The sequence below is a fragment of the Bos grunniens genome, chromosome 2, assembly GCF_055505025.1.
Source record: "Bos grunniens cultivar Pamir isolate PY7600 chromosome 2, Bosgru_T2T1.0, whole genome shotgun sequence".
Lineage (NCBI taxonomy): Eukaryota > Metazoa > Chordata > Mammalia > Artiodactyla > Bovidae > Bos > Bos grunniens.
In genome coordinates, this window is record NC_141166.1 from 48,430,149 (window position 1) to 48,451,871 (window position 21,723).

The following is a 21,723-nucleotide window of genomic DNA, read 5'->3' on the forward strand; positions in this document are numbered from 1 at the left end:
TCAATGATGTTCTAGCACAATAAATTTTCGTATCTCGTGCATGTGTACATATGGTAAAAATTTCTTCAAGTTCTAGCCATGTGGGGGAGGAATATTGTGGTTGCTTTGTTAATGCAGTGTTTGTGTTGGAGTGGTTACGGCCCCGCGCTTTAACTCTCAGCGCTGGGCATAATGAGATGGCTTTGATGGTGGCGTAAGAGTCTGGTGGGATGGTCACAGCTTCACACTTCAAAGCCGAGCATATGGGGTGAATACTGGGTAGCTTTGTGCTCTTTGGGGATGGTTGGGAGACAATTCTTAACAGCTCTGTTTAATGAAGACATTGGAAAAGAAACACTCCATCTTTAAAATAATTTTGAATTGCAAAGAGAGAAATTACCACCACCCCCCTTCCATAGACTAAACTAAGAATAATTTTTCCTAGTCTGCACTTAATTAGAGAGAGTGAAGCATCACAACTACACTGTATTTTCAAATGTCTTCTTTTTCAAAGTAGTGTAGCAAGATTAATCGGCCAGTTTTATTTTAGGTATGTGTATGAATTTAGGCAAAAACTTTTAGGGCTATCTGTTTTACCATCTGAGAGATTTTTATGGCTTCTGGTAGAGAATCTTTTTTTTTTCCTTCTCATTAAAAAATACATAAATAAAAAAATCAACTAAACAAGAAACTTGGCTATATTAAGATAGCTATACTAAAACTAGAGGATGCTTGTAAGATTTCAAGTCTAGCACTCAGTTTAATTTTTAGATTCTGTGCTTTTTTTCCCTCTGCTTTTTATTGAGAATGAGGTGATGGGGTTGAAAAATACAGTTTTTGATTGGTATGTGCTGATGAGAATGTGTAAGTAGGCTTTTTTGAGTATCATTAGAGTTCTGGTTTAAAAATAATAATAATAAGCCTTACTTTCAGACTGTAAGCCGGGGAAATAGAATTTATCTATTCCTAGTGGAAAGGGAATGACAGGCTTGAGGTTTTTCCTAGCTGTGCATTTTGACTGCCATCAAAAATGTAACAAAACCAAGCATATCAGTTATGTTCTTTGAGCTTCTGAAATGCAGTTTCTGTTTAACAGTTAAATCTTAACTCCATTTACATCAGTAGTCCTGAAATGCTCCTGAAATAAACAAAAGCAGAAAGAGAAAGAATAATCAGATACTTTTGTAGACATGAAGTATGTGTTAGTGTAAGGCAGGTGAATGCATTTTATAAGATGGATTCTTAAATACTGTCTTAAATATTGTACATTCTCAATAAAATACCACATTTCAGCCATAGTTAAGTCCATTACAGGCTCAGAAATAAACATTTGTGTTAGGGATATGAAGTTCCTGTCTCATTGTGCTGATCCTCCTTTTGCAAAGAGGAATAACCAAACTAATAGAAGTCTCTAGAGGTAAGGCTGTAAATGATAGTTATACATGTGTAGAAATGACTAAAAATCATTTTCAAGTACAGAAGATCAGCTAACCGTAAAGGTTGCATTATGTTTTAAAATACTGTCATTAAATCAGCCTTTTTAGAATATGACTAGTGAAAATGGAAAGATCAGAAATACAAATAACAGTGGTAGGGAAAAGTTGTCAAGAATGGCAGAGAAACTAGGAAATACTGGTCTTTTAATAAAGAACAATTTAGGAAGCTGCAGTTTTGCTTTATCTGTTTCAAGCCAGCAGGATGACATCATACTCTGTTGGTACAAGGTGATTCAGATGTTTCCTCTCTGACGTTACTGTCTGTCTCAGGTAGCCCACAGCTGCAGGTGGCTCTGACAGCTGGGGGCTGGAAGACAGCTCATAAAACATGATGCCGGTGATGGAAAACTGATCACATGGTTTCTCACTGGGGATGCATCGGATGCCTGCTGGTCTTAAACCCTGTTCTCATTTTTGTTAGCATAGCGACCCCTTACTTCCACGTGTAGGTTTGGAATGGATGCTGCCATTTCAGGTTTGCAGAGTCCAACATCTGCAAAGTGCTTAGGAACCAAATTCAATTCATTCAACTTAACAAGTGTTGATTGTTTAGGGAGTTTGAAACCTAGATAGAGGAAAAAAGTCCACGATTAACTATATAATACAAGTAGATTAGATTTGATGTTCTCTCAATAAAAGCTGTACTACATGTATTCTCCAGGCAAGAATACTGGAGTGGGTTGCCATTTCCTTCTCCAGGGGATCTTCCCGACCCAAGGATCAAATCCAGGTTTCCTGCATTGCAGATGGATTTTTTTTTTTTTTTTTTTTACCGTCTGTGCAGCCAGGAAGCCCACTATATGAACATGAGAGGAAGAAATTAAATCAGTGGAGGACGGGGGGAGTGCAATGACAAAGCAGGGATAAGTTCAGAAGTTCTGGTTTCTTGGGACTCATTGAAAATGTGGAAAGTCCCTGCTCTGGAAATGCCTGATTCCACTATTGGGGGAACAACCGATTTACAGGAAATGCACACAGAACTATTCCTTTAAACAATGCCACTTACCTAAAAACTGTGAGACTTGAGCTTAAAGATTCAATAATTTTATCTTCTTTAACAGGCCTGTTTGTTTGCATGATGTGAGCATTTGTAATTATAGTACAGGGGATAATTTTTACATAGACTAATTGTGAAAATAAAAATGATAAAATTAAAACCCTTTTTTAAAATGCAGTTCATATAACAAGTAAAATGCCTTGCTAGCAAGTATTCTTCTGACCAAATTTGAGACATTTCTCTGAAATTCAGACAATCTAATTTACTCTTCAGCGACATTACAAATACTTAACCTTCCATGGGCCTTTGGGTTACAGTCATTAGAAACATAGAAGTTACTTCCTTGAGTATGAAGAGTATAGTGTACTATCTCTAATGCTAAATATTATTTTGGCTTTGGTTGTCTTTCATTGCATGAGAATAATGAAATGTCTTATTCATTATTAGAATTATAAGAATATAAATTAAGAATTTATAAGAATAAAATTTCATTATAAGAATAAAAATTAAGTTTGATTCTTTCCATCATGAATTGCTGTAGAAGAGATAACCGCAGAGGAGTGCTGTTTAAATATGTGAGAATTTCGAGTAAGTAGGGACATAACAGTACAGGAAGGTATTCGGAATGTTCAGAATTCAGAACAGTGGGGTAGGCTTGCAGAGGGGAAAAGAAGCAGTGTGTGCTGGGCACTGTGCACCCAGCATTGTGTTCAATCGATGCTTTTCTTAGTTTATCTAATCTTAATCTCTCTATCCATTCTATGGGATAGCTTCTTTTCTTTCTTGTTTCTTTACTTCCTTTATTTTTTTCCCTTTCCTCTCTTTTTGTCTCCCTCTTTTTTCTTTTACTTTTATTAAATATTTTTTAAAGCAGGTTTCAGAAGTCATATTCTTTCACCCTGGCTTATTTAAAATATCTAAGCAATGTGGACATATTTTTATATCACCACAATGCCATTATCACATCCATCAAAATGATCGTTTTTTTGGTACCATCTAATATCCAGTATGTAATCCAAACAAATGTCTTTCTGTGATTGGCTTGTCTGAATCTGGATCTATACATGATTCACACAGAGAGGTGATTGTTGTATCCCTGTCTCCTTTGATAGAATCCAGTTCCCTGCATGCACCCCCCACCCCCACTTTTTTCCTTCTGATTCACTGGTTGCAGAAACTGGGTCACTTGTCCTATGGAATTCCCACATTCTGGATCTGTTTGCTTCCTGGTGGTGTCATGTAATTTGTATCTTTATCCCTTTCTTTTCCTACAAACTTTAGGTTAGCCCCAGAGGTTTGATTGGCTTGAACGGTTTTTTGTTTTTGTTTTTTGGCAAAAGTTATTCAGAGGTAGGCTGTGAGCTTTGTATGTATTCTGTGAGGAAGCCATAGTTTCTGATTATCTCACATCTAGTGATGTAAAGATGAACTACCTTGTTCGTAATTGACTTTTCAGGAGGGTTTCATCCATTGATGATCTTTGCCCTGAAACAGTTATTTTCATAGGAGATCCAAAATAGTGATCTTCTAATGCTTTCTTCCACATTTATTAGTTAAGAGTTTCTTTCTAAGTTAAAAAATCTTTCCCTCATCAGTTCAGGCTATCTGGCTACACTGAAATACAGTTTATATAGGAAAGGGAAGGTAAATGCTTATTTTTATTCTTTTTAATCACCAGACTTCTAGATAAGGATTTGGTGCGTTAGAGGAAGATTTTTTTAAAAATTTTTTCATCTTATAGATAAAGAACTTGAAGCTCAGAGACGGCAAAAAAAAAAAAAAACCAAATTGCTCAGGATCTCAAACAGCTATTAAGGAACAGAGATGGTATTCAAACCAGTATCTTCTGGCCTCAAAAGCTTGTGCTATTTCTACTATGTACCCCTGCCCTCAACCCTGTCAACTGCTACTGCAACTGTCTTTGTCCCTTGCTTTGCTCTTCAGGAACCAGCTTCAAGACTCCTCCTTTACAGCACCATGGGCTTTGTACGCTTATACAGTACTCCAGAGCTGTAACTCCAAATGGAGGCTCTGGCCTGTCTAGGTCAGAAGCTGGGCCAAGCCAGGAGACAGGTCACATTGTCTCTACTTGGGAGAGGCTTTCCCATCACAGTTTGTGCTTTAGGCTCCTGCAACAGCCAAAGTATGAGTCACTGTAAATTACGGTTGGACCAAATATCAGTGATGGGAATAATTTAGAGAGTACTCAGATGTTAAGTTGTCTTAACTAGCTCTTCTAAACCACTTTCCCTTTCTTCTGCCACCCCAGCTCTCTGCCATTCCAGATTTGAGGGGAGTGTTTAGGTAACTGCCTAAAGATTTTCCTGCAATTTCTAAAGCTCTGTTGATTGTTTGTGTCCCTGGCATCTGGCCCCAACCACCCCCGCAGAAACTTGTGATCCATTAGTATCTTAAAGTAGTGTTAAAGAAGCAGAGATCACTTAGTAAATTTGGGAGATTTTCCTGGCTTTGTGGTGTCAACAATATCATGGGTTTCTAATGCTGGAGTCTCTACCTGACTCAGAGGAAGAAAGAACATTTCCGTAGATTTTGTACGACCCAGAGGTACAAAATCTTTTTTTAATGTCCTCCACATTTCACCCCTCCCAATCAACGTGGCAGTCTACATTATAAAGAAACAAATACCAGACTTCAGAATTGCAGTTTGAGGTTTCCTATGCTTATTGTGGCTAAAGGCTCCGTCTCAGCCTTGGATGTCCCATGATGCACCTCTAAATCAAGGAGGCCCACACTCTTGCCCTCCCAGGCCAGCATCCAAACTCCCTGCTAAGTCACTTCAGTCGTGTCCGACTCTGTGCGACCCCATAGACGGCAGCCCCCCAGGCTCCCCCATCCCTGGGATTCTCCAGGCAAGAACACTGGAGTGGGTTGCCATTTCCTTCTCCAATGCATGAAAGTGAAAAGTGAAGGTGAAGGCGCTCAGTCCTGTCTGACCCTCAGCGACCCCATGGACTGCAGCCTTCCGGGCTCCTCCATCCATGGGATTTTCCAGGCAAGAGTACTGGAGTGGGGTGCCATTGCCTTCTCCACCAAACTCCCTAAATACCTACAATAAAATACCTAAAATAAAACATCGGGAAAATAAATTATGTTATCTCTATCCTTGCTTATTGGGAACTATACTTAGTGACATGAAAACAGCAGTTCCTTGAAGCAATTCTCTAGAAAAAGACAGGAAAGCAATTCTGTAATCTGCCTTGAGAAGATAAGGTCAGAGACAGAATCTAGATGTAAAAGTGGAAGAAGAAGGTAAAAAAACATTGATATTCAGAGTAGCCTCCATAAAATTGTATTTAGATACTAGGCTTCTTACAGAATATCTGTCCCAGTGCTGCTATCCAGAAGGACTTTCTATGATGATGGCAATGTTCTGTATCTATGCTGTCCAATAGGGAGACCACGTGTGGTTACTGAGCACTTGAAATGTGGCTACTGCAACTGAAAAACAACTTACTGCATTTTAATTAATTAAAATGTAATGGCATGTGTAGCTAGGAGTTGCCATATTGGACAGTGTAGATTTGGCCCTTGTATTCTTAAATTTTTCTTTCTCCTAACAGTATACACATTCTGGAGCTGTTATAAAATTGTTCAAAAATCGAAGGTACTGATTTCATTCATCTTGGTGATAAATTTTCCCTTTGGAATTAGATTTGTAATGGCTTAGAAATTCTGGCCTCCTTTAAAGTGTAAAGTGTTGCTCAGTGGTGTTCCACTCTTTGTGACCCCATGGACTGTAGCATACCGGCCCCTCTGTCCATGGAATTCTCCAGGCAAGAATACCGGAGAGGGTTGCCATTTCCTTCTCTAGGGGATCTTCCTTTGCCCTTTTTCAGGGGATCTTCCTGACCCAGGGATTGAACCCAGGTCTCCCACATTGCAGACAGATTCTTTACCATCTGAGCCACCAGGGAAGCCTTGTACATAAATGTTATTTTGAGACTAACCAAGGAAAAGTTAATTATGCTCAAACTTTGAGTTTTAAAATTTGTGTGAATTATATACCCTTTAGTCATGATGATTATAACAGTGATGGGAATGCACTTAATGTGACCAAACTGTACACCTAGAAATGGTTAAAATGGTAAATTTTGTGTTAAGTGTATTTTACCACAATAAGAAAATTCTGTGCTTTGTTTTCTTTCAGCAGTACTGACTTTAATTTAGTCTTGTTAAAATTTCCCGCTGCCCATAGGCCTTGCTGAGAATCTGGTCCTCAGTGTTCCTGGCTGCAGTGTGTTTCTCTTTGGTGAGGCTGACCTGCCCGAGAAGCGCCCGCTTGTCCAGAGAAGGAAGCAGCTGGGCTGGTTCACCAGAAGGGATTTCAGCACTCTTAAATCTGACCTGGGAGCTGCACCTGCCAGAAGATGTGGTTTGACGGGTTCGCAGTCTGGATTTTTTTTCCGCTTTGGTTTTTAAACTTGAGAATCCTGAGGTTGCCGTCATTTGGTCTCTCCCATGTAATGCAGGAGGGTTACAGCTGGAGCTTTCTTGACTTGCTTGAAGTTCTCCTCTCAGCTCTTTCTACTTACGCCTTCATGAGCCACTCAGGGAGGCTGGAAGCCCTCATCAGATACTCGATAAGAGCCCCCAAGAGGGATGTTCATGATAGGCAATGAGCCCTGCTCATCAGTGGCTGCACTGATGATGAGAATGGTTATCACTGGGATGATGGGTCCTGTTGGCCAGGCATGAGGTTGTATCTGGAGACACCTGGCGGCTCAGGATGTGGGTGTAGCTTACTTTTAGCTGGTGAGAAAGGCTTTCAGTACATCCAGAGTGTCCAGGTTGATGCTTACACCTGACAGTCTGTGGTGGAGGCACCCTGGAGAGAGGCTTTTCTACACTGCGGGCTCTAGAACAGAGAGAACAAACACAGGGAGCAGTATTCTCCCTTGCCCTGGATCTTATCCACTCTTGTCTCTCTCTGCTACTCTTGCCCACACCTTGCTTAGAGCATATCTTCAGAAAAGGCAATGGCACCCTATCAAAAACTCCATCCCCATTTGCTGCACTTCACTATCCTAGGGCCATTTATTTGAGTCTTGATTCTTGTCTCACTCGCTGCACTTCACCATCCCAGGTCCATTTATTTGAGTTTTGATTTTTTTATCCCCTAATATCTTCTGTAGGGATCACTAGTTAAACCATGTTAGGCCACATTTTGATAGTTAATATCTTAGCTGTTACTAAAATACTAGGTCCCAAGAAGCAAGAGGTGGGCAACCTTAAGAAACACATTTCCTCAAGGCACAGTTACACATAGGCTTTTGGTTGCTAATCCCTGGTGCAGAATTCTGCTCTCAAACCAATGACATCATCAGCTAGAGCAGTACAATGAAAAGAGTGTAGGCTTTGAAAGTGAAAGTCGCTCAGTCGTGTCCCATCTTTGTGACCACCCCATGGACTGCAGCACACCAGGTTCCTCTGTCTATGGAATTCTCCAGGCAAGAATACTAGTTGCCATTTCCTTGTCTAGGGGATCTTCCTGACTCAGAGAGTGAACCTGGGTCTCCTGCATTACAGGCTGATTCTTTACCATCTGAGCTACCAGAGACTCTCAGAGTGCAGGCTTTGAGGCTATGCTCAAATCCTGACCTTGCTCTTCATTGGCCATGTGACTTCAGAATGTTCCTTAGCTCAATAAGCCTCAGTTCCCATATCTTTAAAATGGCCATATTAATTATTTTTCCCTCATGAGACTAAAGTTGAAAGGATGACTATTAAGTGCCAAACGTGGTACCAAGGGACCATTTTTTCCTTCCTTTTAGAGAAAAGATTTATCTAAAAAGTGATTATAAATGTGTTTTAGTCTTTACTTGTGGAAAAAAAAGAAGAAGCTGATTGCTCCCTGCCAATTTGAACCTCACATATTTTCCCACGATTTGTCTCACAAACGGAGAAGTGTAAGTTTGTGACTAACTTTTCAGAAAGCTATTTCCTGGTTTCTAATTTGAGCCTCACTGAAAACTGAAAGGATTATTCCACAAACCTAGTCAGCACAGTGCCGGGTGACTGAGATTACAGTTAGAGGATGGGAATTAGAAGCAGGAATCCTAGTACTAGAGAACAGAAGAACAGCATTTAGTGCTGGGTTAGACAGTCCCTCGGAGAAGGCAGTGGCACCCCACTCCAGTACTCTTGCCTGGAAAATCCCATGGACGGAGGAGCCTGGTAGGCTGCAGTCCATGGGATCACTAAGAGTCGGACACGACTGAGCGACTTCACTTTCACTTTTCACTTTCACGCATTGGAGAAGGGAATGGCAGCCCACTCCGGTGTTCTTACCTGGAGAATCCCAGGGACGGGGGAGCCTGGTTGGCTGCCATCTATGGGGTCGCACAGAGTCGGACACGACTGAAGTGACTTAGCATAGCACAGCATAGCATAGCATAGCATAGCATAGCATAGACAGTCCCTAGGAAAACTTAACTCTCATTTCTGCAGTGTTGTGGGGCTGAATGGGTTGGTGTTTGGGAAGAACTTTAACCTGCTCTGAAAAGCGTATCTGAGTTAAAAACTAAATGTTCATGTTATCACTAATCATGTTCAATCTTCTAAGAACAGACTGAGTTTGTAACTGTTTAAACCAAAGTGAACAGTGATCCCCCCATCTCACCTAATGATTGTCTGATAATCTCACCTATTTTACATTGTTTGTTTGGAATGGACAACCCATTGGGGATTTTGATTCCTTCTCTATTTTTTACTCCACATGGAGATCTGTGATTTACATGGAGAATTTGATCAACATCTGAAAATCCTAAGTTTACTTTAAAATGCCAAGATTGACACAGAAATGTTTAAAGATGGTATTTTAAAGGTAATATTTGACATCTGGTAAAGATGCAGTTAGAGGCTCTCCTGCAACTAATGGTATAAATTACTATCAATTGGTAAAAACTTTTTGGAAGTGAGTTGGTGATGTGTATCAAAAGCTCTAAAAATATATGTAACTGCTTTGCAGAAATTCTAATTCTAGATTTATCTTAAGTAAATAGATTTATTCCTGAGGAAGCAATAAAAGGTACATATACTTATGTACCAGTATGTTTATCAAAGAACTATTTATAATAATAAATACTGGAAATAATATAAATGTTAAGAATTTGAGAGTGATTAAATAAACTATGGAATACCTTGGTGAGAGACCATTATGCAAGCAATTAAGTGTGAAGGTTTGGAGGAATTTTTAGACAAGTGGAAAATACAGTACAATGTAGAGAGAATTTTTAGTTTATTAATTAACACAACGAATATTTATTAGGTACCTAAATGTGCCAGGGACTATTATCAATGGGAAAATAGAATTTATTTGCCTTCAAAGAATTTATATTCCAGTGGGGAATAGGTGAAGAGAGTGAAAAGAGAAACAGAAAATTACAAGCTTAATAAATAATTAATTATATGATATGTTAGAAAACAAGTGTTGTTGTTTAATCACTAAATCATGTCCTACTCTTTTGTGACCCCATGGACTGTAAGCCCACCAGGTTCCTCTGTCTATGAAATTTTCCAGGCAAGAATACTGGAGTGGGTTGCTGTTTCCTTCTCCAGGGGATCTTCCCTACGCAGGGATTGAACCCAGGTCTCCTGCATTGGCAGGTGGATTCTTTTCTGCTGAGCCATGGGGGAAGTCCCTAGGAAATAAATGCTACAGCCAAAAAAAAAAAAAAAATCAGACAGGGCAATGGACATCATGTGCCCGGAATGGGAGTAAACTATGGTTTTCAGATGGGATAAACCAAAGTAGGCCTCATTGTGAAGGCAGCACTGGAGTAAAGACTAGGAGAGAGGCAGTTGGCCATGTGGAAATGTGGACAGGAGACTCAGGCAGAAGGAACATCCAGGGTCAAGGCCAAAGGATATAAAGCTGTGTAGTGTAATTTCAATATTGTAAAATATATATGCACCTATTTATTTTATTTATCTTATATGTTTGTAAGGAAAGGAAATTCTTAAAGCTTCCAACTTATTTTCACTATTTCTTCAAATTGATCTTGTTATTATTTCCATCATCTTTCATAAAGGGAAATTATTGAGGTTTATCAGGTCTGCAGAAGCTGGATTTCAGTGCATTCATTCATATTGCTGACAAAAGAGTCAAATAAGAAAGGAAAAGCAGCACAACTTTCCCCCCATATGTCTTTTTTGCTAATATCTCCTTTCAAGTGGTAGACTCTTTAGTTTGTGCAAAAGACATGAAAATTATAAGTTGCCAAGTTTAGGTAGACCATTACTCCTTGAGGGACTCATTTAATAGGCTCAAAGCAGATTCTAATAGAAAATTAAAATGTTTCAGAGAGGAACATAGAGTATAGATAAATGGTTTCATGAACAAGATTGTAATTCGAGTTTAAGTCACATGATCCACTGAAATTTTAGGTTACCTTACTTGCCCAAGTTATCCGTTAAGAAATTCATATGTAAGAAGGAGTAAAATGGTTTCATTTTTAAAAGAAATATCTATTGCAGTAGAATTTCTAGCACCTCTGTCACTAGGATAGAAATATTATTCATCTAATTTTTCAACAAGCTGAGTTCACAACTGTGGCAATTTCCCTCCTTATTTTTAAATTTAATGGCTTTATATATTTTTCTAACATTCTTTATTTACATCAGTGTTTCTCAACATAATTTTCCGCTCTTCCCATCAAAACAGAAAAGCTTCAACACATTGTTGCTATGTTTATTTCTTTTCCTAAAAAATTTAAATAGAAATGATTGGTGCTATGAACTGAACACTTACAGTTAACTTTCCAATGACAAATTAATCTATACAGTACCCGAAAGGAAGCAGAATCTATAAGGGAACAGGTTTCTGTTTTGAAGTTCCTTGAGAATATTATAAACAGAAGAGAAAAAAGTGACCTCAGAAATGATTAACACCCAGAGTCAGTGCCAAACACACAAAATCTTTTAAACCAAATTCCTTTTAAAAGTTTGTAGTTGGCCGGCTCATGAGGAACATAAATAAGGACAAAGCAGTAATAGTTGATACTTTTAGATCTATAAATAAATACTTTATACATATATATTTTAAAACCCTAAACATTTATGGGATAATTTAAACACTGCTGGCTGGTATATTGTATGACTGGCCTGCATATATGCATTATTGTTTAAAAATGAGGGACAATTCTTTGAACTGTAGTTTCACATGATGCCGTAGGAATTATAGATGGAGGTAACTGGCACATCTTGGAATCAGGGACTTCTGTTTAGTTATTTCAGTGGGTTACTGAGAGCTGCCCCTGCTTACTTCTTTCTCTCTGTAAATGAGAAGCTGCTGCATCAGGCACTTTTCTTGACATTGAATAATGCCATTTACTGCATACCCCAAATTTTACCTAGTCTTTGAAAAGTAATTTCTAGCCTGGGAATGAGTCCTGTTTTCAGGAGCCTATATCTGTAATTTTCTATGTTTGCTTGTAAATCTATTTGGATGATGGAAGATGAAAGTCTCAATGTGTAATTAAGTGTGTCACCCGTAATTGAAACATGAAGGACTATGTCTCTGCATGAGCTAGAGAAAGGCACTTTTCTGTAGAAAACCTGGGAGCAGGGAAGTCAAGTGCCTGAGGTTGCTTTCACCTGGGCTGGCTTCATTCCATGATGATGTTAACATGTATCTACCCCTGTGATTTCGTCTCTGAATTGCTGTTACTCTGAAAGATTCAGAGTTGAGAAATTGAGGCTTACGGTTCCTCACAGAGTGGGAAAATGTCACAGCTATTTTGCAGAAAGACAGCTGAGCAGAGGCAGTGTTCCTGAAGAAGTGGAACTTGAACTCAGACCCCTGGGGAGCCATTCCCAGCCCCGTGCCGCGCAGTGTCACTTAGCTTTCTCTTCTGTGGATTTGGCCACATGCACAAGAGGCCTGCGTTCTTCCCGCCATGGGAGTATCGGACTTAGCAATTATGTTTGATTTTTATGGCTTTAGTCATCAAATGTCCTGTTTCAGCTGTGGTTTCTCTTTAATACATGTTCTAAAAAATGTAAAATACCAATATGTAATGATGACTAATTGCTTTCAGTGTAATAACAGCTGTTTATATTTTTGAACCTGAGTTCCAAGTCTGTCGTCTTGCTCTGTTTGTTACTCTGAAGCAAGGCCCACAGGCTAGGTTTTATCTTTGTTTAACCTTCGTGTTTTTACACCCAGTAACCTGCATGGTTCCTGGCACTCAGCAGGTTTCAGTAAAAACATATTTAATAAGAGAGCCACACATTAGTTCATGAGAATCTCTTTATTTATTCAAACTGTAATGCAATCTATAAATTTGAAGTTCTCTCTTCAGACATAAAAATGCCATATACTCCAAAACACTACCTCGGTTCCCTCCTCACGCATCTTTTAAAGCTAAGCCATCAAAGAAGAGCTTAATATAATAAAGAGAACTTTTAAATACATCTCTTAGCAAACTTCTGACCCCCTAAAACAAAACCTTTTCTGTTGGAGGAAAATATTGAGAATCTTTTCACCATTAATTGATTGAAGGTGATGGTGCCTGGAACAATTTTTGAGAATAATTTTGATCTAAAGGGAAAAAAAATGTTTTTTCTGAGTGCTGCTTTTCCATTTTTTCTAACGGGCTCTTCACTATTGTTTTGTCTGAATGCAGTTTTTTATTTGTGTTATTCCAGACGTGGTCCTACCACAAGCATCTTTAAACCAGACATTAATAGCATAGTTCACAGTCATTACTGCCAGTGCTCAAACACAAATATTGCATTTGTGTTTGTAAAAACTACACATCAGATGTTAATTAAGTGCATTTGTTTTTTTTATGCTTAAACAATCTGGCATAAAGAGTTTACATCTATATCAGTTCACCATAAGGTCTCTACAATATCTGAATCACCAGCCGTACAGTATATGATGAATACAGTGTTTCCACACAGGAAAATAACAGAATTGTCAGGAAAACATCAGGCCTGTTATATTTCCCTGTGAAATAATAGCAACTGAATCTCAGTTTCTTTTTGATTAAAAAAAAGTATTTAACTAGGAGTAAACACCAATATTTAGAATGATAAATTTTTCATTAAAGAACACATGGAAAGTGAAATCATACCAAAGATTTTTTTCCTTGTTTTTAGCTTGCTTCAGGGCGTTGTGACAGTTGCTTTGGAATAAAATTGGAATTTCAGCTTTGCAGTGAGATTCATGCTGCCGCCAGAGCAGCCGAGTGCCAATCTGCGGGAGGCAGGAGCCGAGCGAAACCGCAAACTGAGAAACAAACTTTCACATCAGGTTTCTAATTTTAGAGCAAAAAATGGAATTACTTTAATTATATGACATTTAACTAGAAATACGATTTGCTGGGATTAATTGCCTCCTTTATTTAAAAAATTTTTACTAAGTTTAAATTAGCATAAAAAGTCAAATTCAGCATCTTAAATAAGGTCAGTGGGACTTCTGGATTTAAATGCAGAATTTGATTGATTAGAATTGGATCACCATATTGGTGTTGGACTTGGGAAGGATTAAATGGAAGAATTAGAAACGTGTGCATTTGGACAGAAAACAGTTTCTCTCTTTTTCCTTCCTTCTTTCTTCTTTTCTTCCTTCCTTTCTTCTTGTCTTTTTTTCCTTCCTTTCTTTCTTTTTCCTAAGGCAGAAATGGATCATGGCCTTATAACCCCTCAGGGTGAAAACTACTTCCTGCTTAGACCAGAAACTTCTCAGCTTCATTGACTTGTCTCTGTTTATTCACTGCTTGAATAAGGTATAGTGGTAAAACAAAATCAACTATTGTATAGCTAAAGCTTAATAGAAGAATTTAAAATACATGTAACAAGGACATACACCAGGAAGTATCATTCTGTATATAAGTGATTACTCTTACTTTATTCAAAAGAGAATATAAAAGTTACTTCTTATGTTTAATTTTATTTTTCTAAGAAATAATTAATTTTAAAGTATGCTTTTGAAGGAATTTTTTAAGTAGAGTTTTAATTGATTAAGTCATTGTTGGGACAAGTGAATTCTTTGTGACACTCTTGTGTTCTGGACTTAACATCTAAATTTCTTATGCATTTAATAATTTATCTTAGGTAAACTATTGTTTACATTACCTTTTATCTTAGGTAATGAATTCATTTATTAGCAAGAATGATCAATTTTAGAAACTCGGTGACAAAAGGGACAGTTATTGGGCACATGGGGATAAAAGGTGCCTTGCAATCTACTAGAGGATTTAGAGGAAGTCCTGTCCCATGTATTTAAGGATCAAATGGTCCATGCTACCATATTGTCAGGAGGCCCTGGGTCCATATGAATGAACTTGCCTTGAAAGTGACTTGCTCCCCCAAGCTGATAAATTACATATAAATATCTGAACGTTGGCTAGGCATATCAAAGTTCTGGAATAGCAGAGCACAATAGACCCAATAGATATTTTGAATAGTACTTAGTATAAGCTCCCCCCCCCATATGAAACTCTATATATGTATACTTTTATATACACACACACATACTTTTCAGCAAACTCTGAGCATGATCTAGCTATTTGTTTGAATGGTGATAAAGGTGAGGCCACTTCTTGAGTCAGAATAGGGTATGTGTATCAGATACGAGGAAATGGGATTGTTTGTAACACTACCTGTTCAGGGGTAGAGGAGAGAGAGACTATGCTTGGATGCTTTCGATTAATGAATGACATTAGCACTGACAAAAAAAAAATTTCCAGTTGTACTCTGTGAAATGTTAAAACTGATATAATTCTCAAAGATATTTAGAGTAAGTGATTGGTGTATGAGGTTGAGAGAGATATGTATTGACTGTTAGGAAATTTAATTTTTATGAAATCAGCATTATGGAGAAATACTGTAATTTGATTCATTTCTGCAGAATTCCCAGTAGAAAGAGGCCCAGCCTCGGGAGTTGAAATGTTTCATTATGTACATGTGTGGGAAAAAGATGAAATGTGGTTTCCGTGTGCTGATTTTCTGTAAAGCGTCTATTAGTATGAGAGTACCCAGGCTAGGCAGCAAAGCCCCCAAACCACGGCTGTCAAGGGGAGAGTGAATTCAACAGGATCTCTCGTTGGATACTGACATCGTGAGCAATAAGTTTGAAAGTAGTAAGAAAAAGCAATGACAGTAAAATGATGTTGAAATAGTAGCTAAAAAATTGTCTTATGCTGAAGATGAGGTCAGCCTTTTATCCTTCATCAATCCCTAGTCAACTTTGCTTTTAGAAATGTGAAGTTGCCCCACAATGAGGAAACTGCAAACCTAAGCTTTTTATACCAATGCTAATTTAACCAAGTTGTCCATCTTATAATGTAAACTATAATTAGAGCAGGGATATTTATGTCATATGAGCTGCATCATCCCCAAGGCAGGGTAAAACATGCTCTAGAGTAACTGGGCTCTGGAATAGCAATGACAGTCCTAGTCCCTTGGGAAGCCGAGGATGGAAGAAAGAGATGCCTCCAACTGGTCATACCAAGAAGGTATACATAGTGCCCCAGACCCTGCCCTGCCAAACCCACATCATCATGAGACACAAGAGTCCCTTTGTCCTTCCCAATTCCAAGACTGTTTGTCACTTTTTAGTGACCTCCTTTACTAGCCAAGACTGTTGAGGTTCATTTGAATCTGATCTTAACCTAGCTCAGTGATGACAGGTCTGTGTTTGGGGAGGAAGAGATGAATACAGAGTGTGATTTATTCCTGTCTCCCAGACCCATAGACCTGGCACTGAATTCCAGCCCCTGCGGAGATGGCCTTGGAAATGAATGGAAGGCCAATACATTTTACTGCTATTGGTATTTAATTTTCAAACGTGCCTTTTGAAATATCTGCTGATATTTTCAAAAGTCTGAGCTTTTCTTAGTCATTCTAGAGTAAACATCCAGATACATTTAGAGTAGATAAAAATATCTACTTATAGCTCAGATAACTCTGTTGGTAAAAAATATGTATGACCTTTAGAAAATTCTTGAGTTGATAATGAGGAGTATTTCTGTGTATTATTTTAAAATAAAATCAAGTAAAGTTAATAGAATAGAAGAGAATTGGGTAAAGAATAGAATCTTCAAGATGAGGCTTTACTTTGCTTGACTAACATGCTTTTCTAATGATTCAGGCATCGGCGCTAGCCCATATGTGATGAACTGCAATGTTACCATAGATTCTCAAGACTTGGCTCTGGGAAAAGAAATTGCTAGTGCCATTCGGGGCTCGAATGTGAATGGACTGAAGGGCGTCCAAACGATGGCTTTTCCTCATGAAGGGAAAATTGAGATAGCTTGCAATGTAGAGAGTTTTGAAGATCAAGAAGTTACAGAAACCTCCGAAGGCTCTCAATACATGGCTTACAGTGTCCTTGGGGACCATTTTTATTATATATCTCCTCATTACATAGAAGCTCAAGTTAAAAAATTGGCAAGTGATTGAGGAATTGGTATGATAGGGAGAGCATTAATTGGATTTACACCCCAAGAATGCAAGAGCTGTGCTGAATATGCAATAAGAGAAAGTATTGGGGAGTTCTGGAAAATATGTGAAGGTGTTTTCATGTGATCCAATCTAAGGTTTCATTGAAATTGTAAGAAAAAAATATCAGGCATTGTGAACTTTTCTTATTGGCCTGTGAAGACAAGGAGAAGATCCAAGAGCTTGGTTCCAGGTGTGAATTGGAAAACTAGAAGCCTTCTCTGTCCAACGACAGCAACAGGTGTTTATAGATTGTAATTGCCTTATGATATTTCTAGTCATCACTGAAACTTTGTGAAATCTTCCTCTGTATCAAGTTCATGCACTTGGGTGTACTAGAAGCCTCCCTGAATGCGCTGGATAAAATGGCCATAGTTACAGAATCATCTTTGATTATCATGAACTAAACTAAAAACAGACTCTGTTTATTTGGTGTTCCTGAGCTCTTTATTCCAAAGTCCTGTATTCAACTCTCATTTTCTGAGTAATCATTTTTTTTTAATGTGCACTTTTAAAAATCAAGTACTAAGTAACTAAATGGGGAGAATTATAAACTAAAATTACCAAATAAAAGACTAATCATGTTCTTTTGTTCTTTCTTGTCTTGTTTAGGATGACCTACTGTTCATTCTGGAGATAATTCCAAAAGCCAGATTTGTCTAATTTTTTTATGTTTATGTGGGGATGTGGAATGGCGGTGTTGGGCATGACTTCAAGGGATTATATTGATCCTTTTTGGAATTTAAATGGAAGTCTGAAGGTTTAGGGAATTTATTACTCTTGAGTGAAGTGGAGGGTATTGGTGGAAGAGTTTTATTTGAAAGAAATCAAAATATGTTGCCTCTTTTTGAACTAAAAGAAGCCACTTGCTAATTCTGGCAATTTTATGTAAATCCTTAGTGCTTATGTTTTTTAGTACAAGGCGTTTTTCTATCTATAAAACACAATGAAATAAATTTTTCCATAGATTTTGTTTAGCAAATAAATTGTGGTTTTGGCTAATAAGAGCACATAATGTGAATTTAATTAATTAAAAATAAAAGAGGTTGAACTCAGTCTTTTTATAGGATCCAGTGCATGCATGCATTTTCAGTTGTGTCCAATTCTTTGAGACCCAAGGGACTCTAGCCCACCACACACCTCTGTCCATGGGATTCTAGAGGCAGTAATACTGGAGTGGGTTGCTATTTCCTCCTCCAGGGGATCTTCCTGACCCAAGGATCAAACCCAGGTGTCTTGTGTCTCCTGCATTGGCAGGCAAATTCTTTATCACTGAGCCACCTGGGAAGCCCATAGGATCTGGTAATCTATCCCATCTACATATTGGCTGCACTAGGTCTTCAGTTGTGGTGCGGGGCTCTTTCTTGCGGTGCATAGGCTTTCTCTAGTTGCAGCATGTGGGCTTTTCCTATTTCAGCTCATGGGCTTAGTTCCCCAACTAGAGATCAAAACCACATCCCCTGCATTGGAAGGCAGATTCTAAAACCAGTGGACCACCAGGGGAGTCTGTATCCTAACATACTTTTTTGACTTACATTTGACCCTTGACTGCAATTGCATTAATTTTATTTCAGAATTATACTTTTTGGGTGTTTTCTTTTTGCTGTCAATATAAATACAACAAAGATGGAGTAATAACCACGTGTGGTTTTCAGATGCAAGGAAGTGTAGTTGCTGTGGTGAAAAGAGGAGATGCTCTCCAGTTAGACCCAGGGGATCTGGGAGAGCTGTGAAGTAGTCATGCCTTGCTTTTCTCTTGCTTTGGCAGAGGCCATGTGGCCTAATAGGACAAACACTGGACAGCAGATTCTGGCTTGGGTTCTGGCCCTTGTTATCTTTCATGGAGCTATAGTTTAATTACCTGTAAAATAGGGAAAAGAGTTTCCACCCAGATTGTGTTCTGGGGAATTAAATGGAAGTACTTTGTAGGCTGTAATGTAAAAATGAAATATCAGCACTCTTTCCAGATCTCACCTGGAGCTTTGCTTCAGTTTTGGTCATCACCATTAAGTAGGTGGGACTTCCCTGGTGGCTCAGATGGTAAAGAGTCCACCCACAATGCAGGAGACCAGGACTGATCCCTGGGTTGGGAAGATTCCCTAGAGCAGGGAATGGCTACCCACTCCAGTACTTGTGCCTGGAGAATTCCATGGACAAAGGAACCTGGCGGGCCACACACCATAGGGTCGCACAGAGTTGGACATGACTGAGCGACTAACACTTTGATTAAGCAGGTGATTGAGAGTAAAAACACAGGATGTCACTGTGTCATTTGGGGATATAGTAGCAGTTGATTCATAAGCCATTTCCCTTCTTAACCTCTCCAGATTCATATCACTGTAGTCCAGACTGCTGGTTTTGAGCAAGGCTTATTTACAACCAAACATCTTTTTAATGGGTGTATAGAGTTTCAGTTCTTGAAGGCAAAAAAAAGCAAAATTCTGGAGATGGATAGTAGTGATGATTGTACAGTAATATAAATACTTAATGCCACTGAACTACACACTTAAATATGGTAAATGTTATGTGTATTTTACAATTAATTATTGAAAATTATATATTAATTTCATAAAAGTTTAAAACAAAAAAAAATCTGAATAAGATAATTTCACTAACCCCACACTTCATAAATAAAATTTTGTCAAATTTGTAATATCCATTAAAGTATACAAACATGTAAGACCTGTTTTTCCCTTTTTCATCTATTATGATAAACTCAAGTACTACATTTGAGGCTTAGTTCATTGGTTTAAAATAGAGTTAATTAAATTTGGCCTATGATACAGCTATCCATTTAAAACAATAATTTACTATTTTTGTTACAAATAATTTTCAAAACCAGGACAATTTTACTCCTTACCTCTTGTTCATATTGTAATTTCCCTGTTTTTTCTATTGTCTTTCTGTCTTCCCTTTCTTTCTTGCTCCACCATGTTTCTCTAGAAAATCTGAAACAGTTGTAAGTTGCTGAAGGTTTATCATAGGGACAGATGTGGTATCATCAGCTCTTTCTATGTATAAGCTGACAGAAGCAGCTCGGTTGGATCTATAATGATAAGCATTATCAAACTGGGTTGAGAAAATCTGACCAAACTACAGATACACAAACTAACAAATACCCTAATTCATATTAACTTTTCCTCACATTGCTCTATTACAAGCAGACCAACACTTTGTGCTAATGTTCTGCAGTATCTTGTCCACTGGACCTTAAAGTGTACACTGTATGGAATGTGGCTTCATAGCTTGTTTAACTGCCGTATCCTGCCAGATGACTTTGCCCATGACTTGTGCCTGTTGTAAACGGGACAGAATTGATGTAGACAAATAGAGTTTATGTTTTATTAACTCTTCAGTGTTTTTCCTCTACCCCAGTTTCCACTTCAACTTTTAGTTTGTTAGAAGAGGGATAGGAAAGCGAAAAGCTAGTCTACGAGGGTGATAAGGGATTTTGTTGGTGCTGGTGAGGGGCAATATCATTTGTTTCCATCCTGAATTTGGGCTTAACTCCACGATGTTAAAATGTCTTTAACATAAGGGGGAGGGGCGGGCTAAGTGAAACATAACTGTAAAATAAAGCAAAATGGGGGGTGATATTTTCATTCCTCAGCATAATGAAAAGCCTTGCTCTGTAATTGGTTTGTACTGTCTTGGAAGTGGTGTCCGTGGACCACAAAGGACCACTCTATGAGAGATCTGCAAGGAATTTATCATTCCCTCTGGCTGAGCCAAAGCAGGCTTGATATACAGTTTTGTTTAGTATAAATATTCTCATGTTACTGTTTACTTTGTGGGGATATGAGGATCCCACTGACAGGGTACGTGCTCCACTGCCTCGCTTTTAAAAGGCATTTATTTGACTCTGTTGTTTGTACTTGCCCAGAAACTTCAGAGAATGGCTCAGGAACTTGTTTGATAAGCATCCAGACCATGCTCCCGGAGTATGTCGCGCTTGGGGGTTAGAAAAGCTTATTGTTTTAAGCAGGCCCGCACATGGCTTCGCAGGAGCCCATTTTTCATAGGTAAGAACGTTTAGGACACTAACAGCAGTCTCTGAGAGTGCTCCCCTAAGGTACACGGAAAGGTCCTGGTGAGCATAGCTCTGGTTGAACTCAGCCTGATGTTGGATTACTCTGTCACTTCTTTTGCCCTATTTGCAGTATTTTGGGGCAAATTAGTTTACTGTGAGTTAAGATATGCATCAGAGACCTAACTATGCGATGAGTTTCTCTTTTTAAATGCGTGGTGTGTGTACGGTTCAGCTGTTGTCTCTCAGCCCACACTGACCATTCCCTGTACTGCTTATGCTGCCAGGACCCTGCACACCGCCTTTCTTTGCTAGCTGGTTCCCTGGAGCCAGACGTGAGGCCGCAGGGCTACAGAAGCATAGGGGCTTGCTCTTGCTGCTTCCTTGCGGTTTCTGGCAGCCCCACCACAGCAGTGGCTCTTGACCTGATACAATGGCTCTTGGTTCCAGGCTCTAGCTTTTTTTCTTGGTACTTTCGGAACTGGCCTCATCAGGCCCCTCAGAAGTTCCAGCAGTGGCTGAGCCCCAGCTCGTCTGCAAGGCCTCTCTAAGCCTCTAGGCTCCAAGTACACCGCCTCCTCCCATGTTCCTCCAGCCTCAGGGCCTGCTGCTTTCTGCAGTTCCTTAGGTCTCTGGTACCAGGTTCTCTCTTAGCTCTTTTAGTTCTCCAACAACTGTTCCCCAAAATTTCAGTGTTATTTCTTTTGAAATACTTAGTGTGATTTCCGTCTTCCTGACTGGATCTTGTCAGAAAC

The 21,723-nt window shown here is 38.8% G+C and overlaps 1 protein-coding gene across 17 annotated transcripts in view; it reads left to right on the top strand.

The window, feature by feature from the left end:
- FTCDNL1 (formiminotransferase cyclodeaminase N-terminal like) overlaps positions 1-21,723 on the top strand; it is a 118,662-nt gene that overhangs the window by 24,494 nt on the left and 72,445 nt on the right. For 8 of the 17 annotated variants that reach the window (XM_086347146.1, XM_086347188.1, XM_086347157.1 and 5 more), the window contains 2 exons: positions 6,689-6,874; positions 16,592-17,525. The exons of 2 other annotated variants lie outside the window; for them this stretch is intronic. In XM_086347146.1, the coding sequence (XP_086203272.1) occupies positions 6,689-6,874; positions 16,592-16,902 (497 nt within the window). In that variant the 3' untranslated portion in view covers positions 16,903-17,525. Of the gene's footprint in view, positions 1-6,660; positions 10,172-14,117; positions 14,226-16,591; positions 17,526-17,553; positions 19,622-21,723 lie in introns of those variants that run through there. 7 more of the 17 variants (XM_086347225.1, XM_086347234.1, XR_015144418.1 and 4 more) reach the window with 5 other exon arrangements.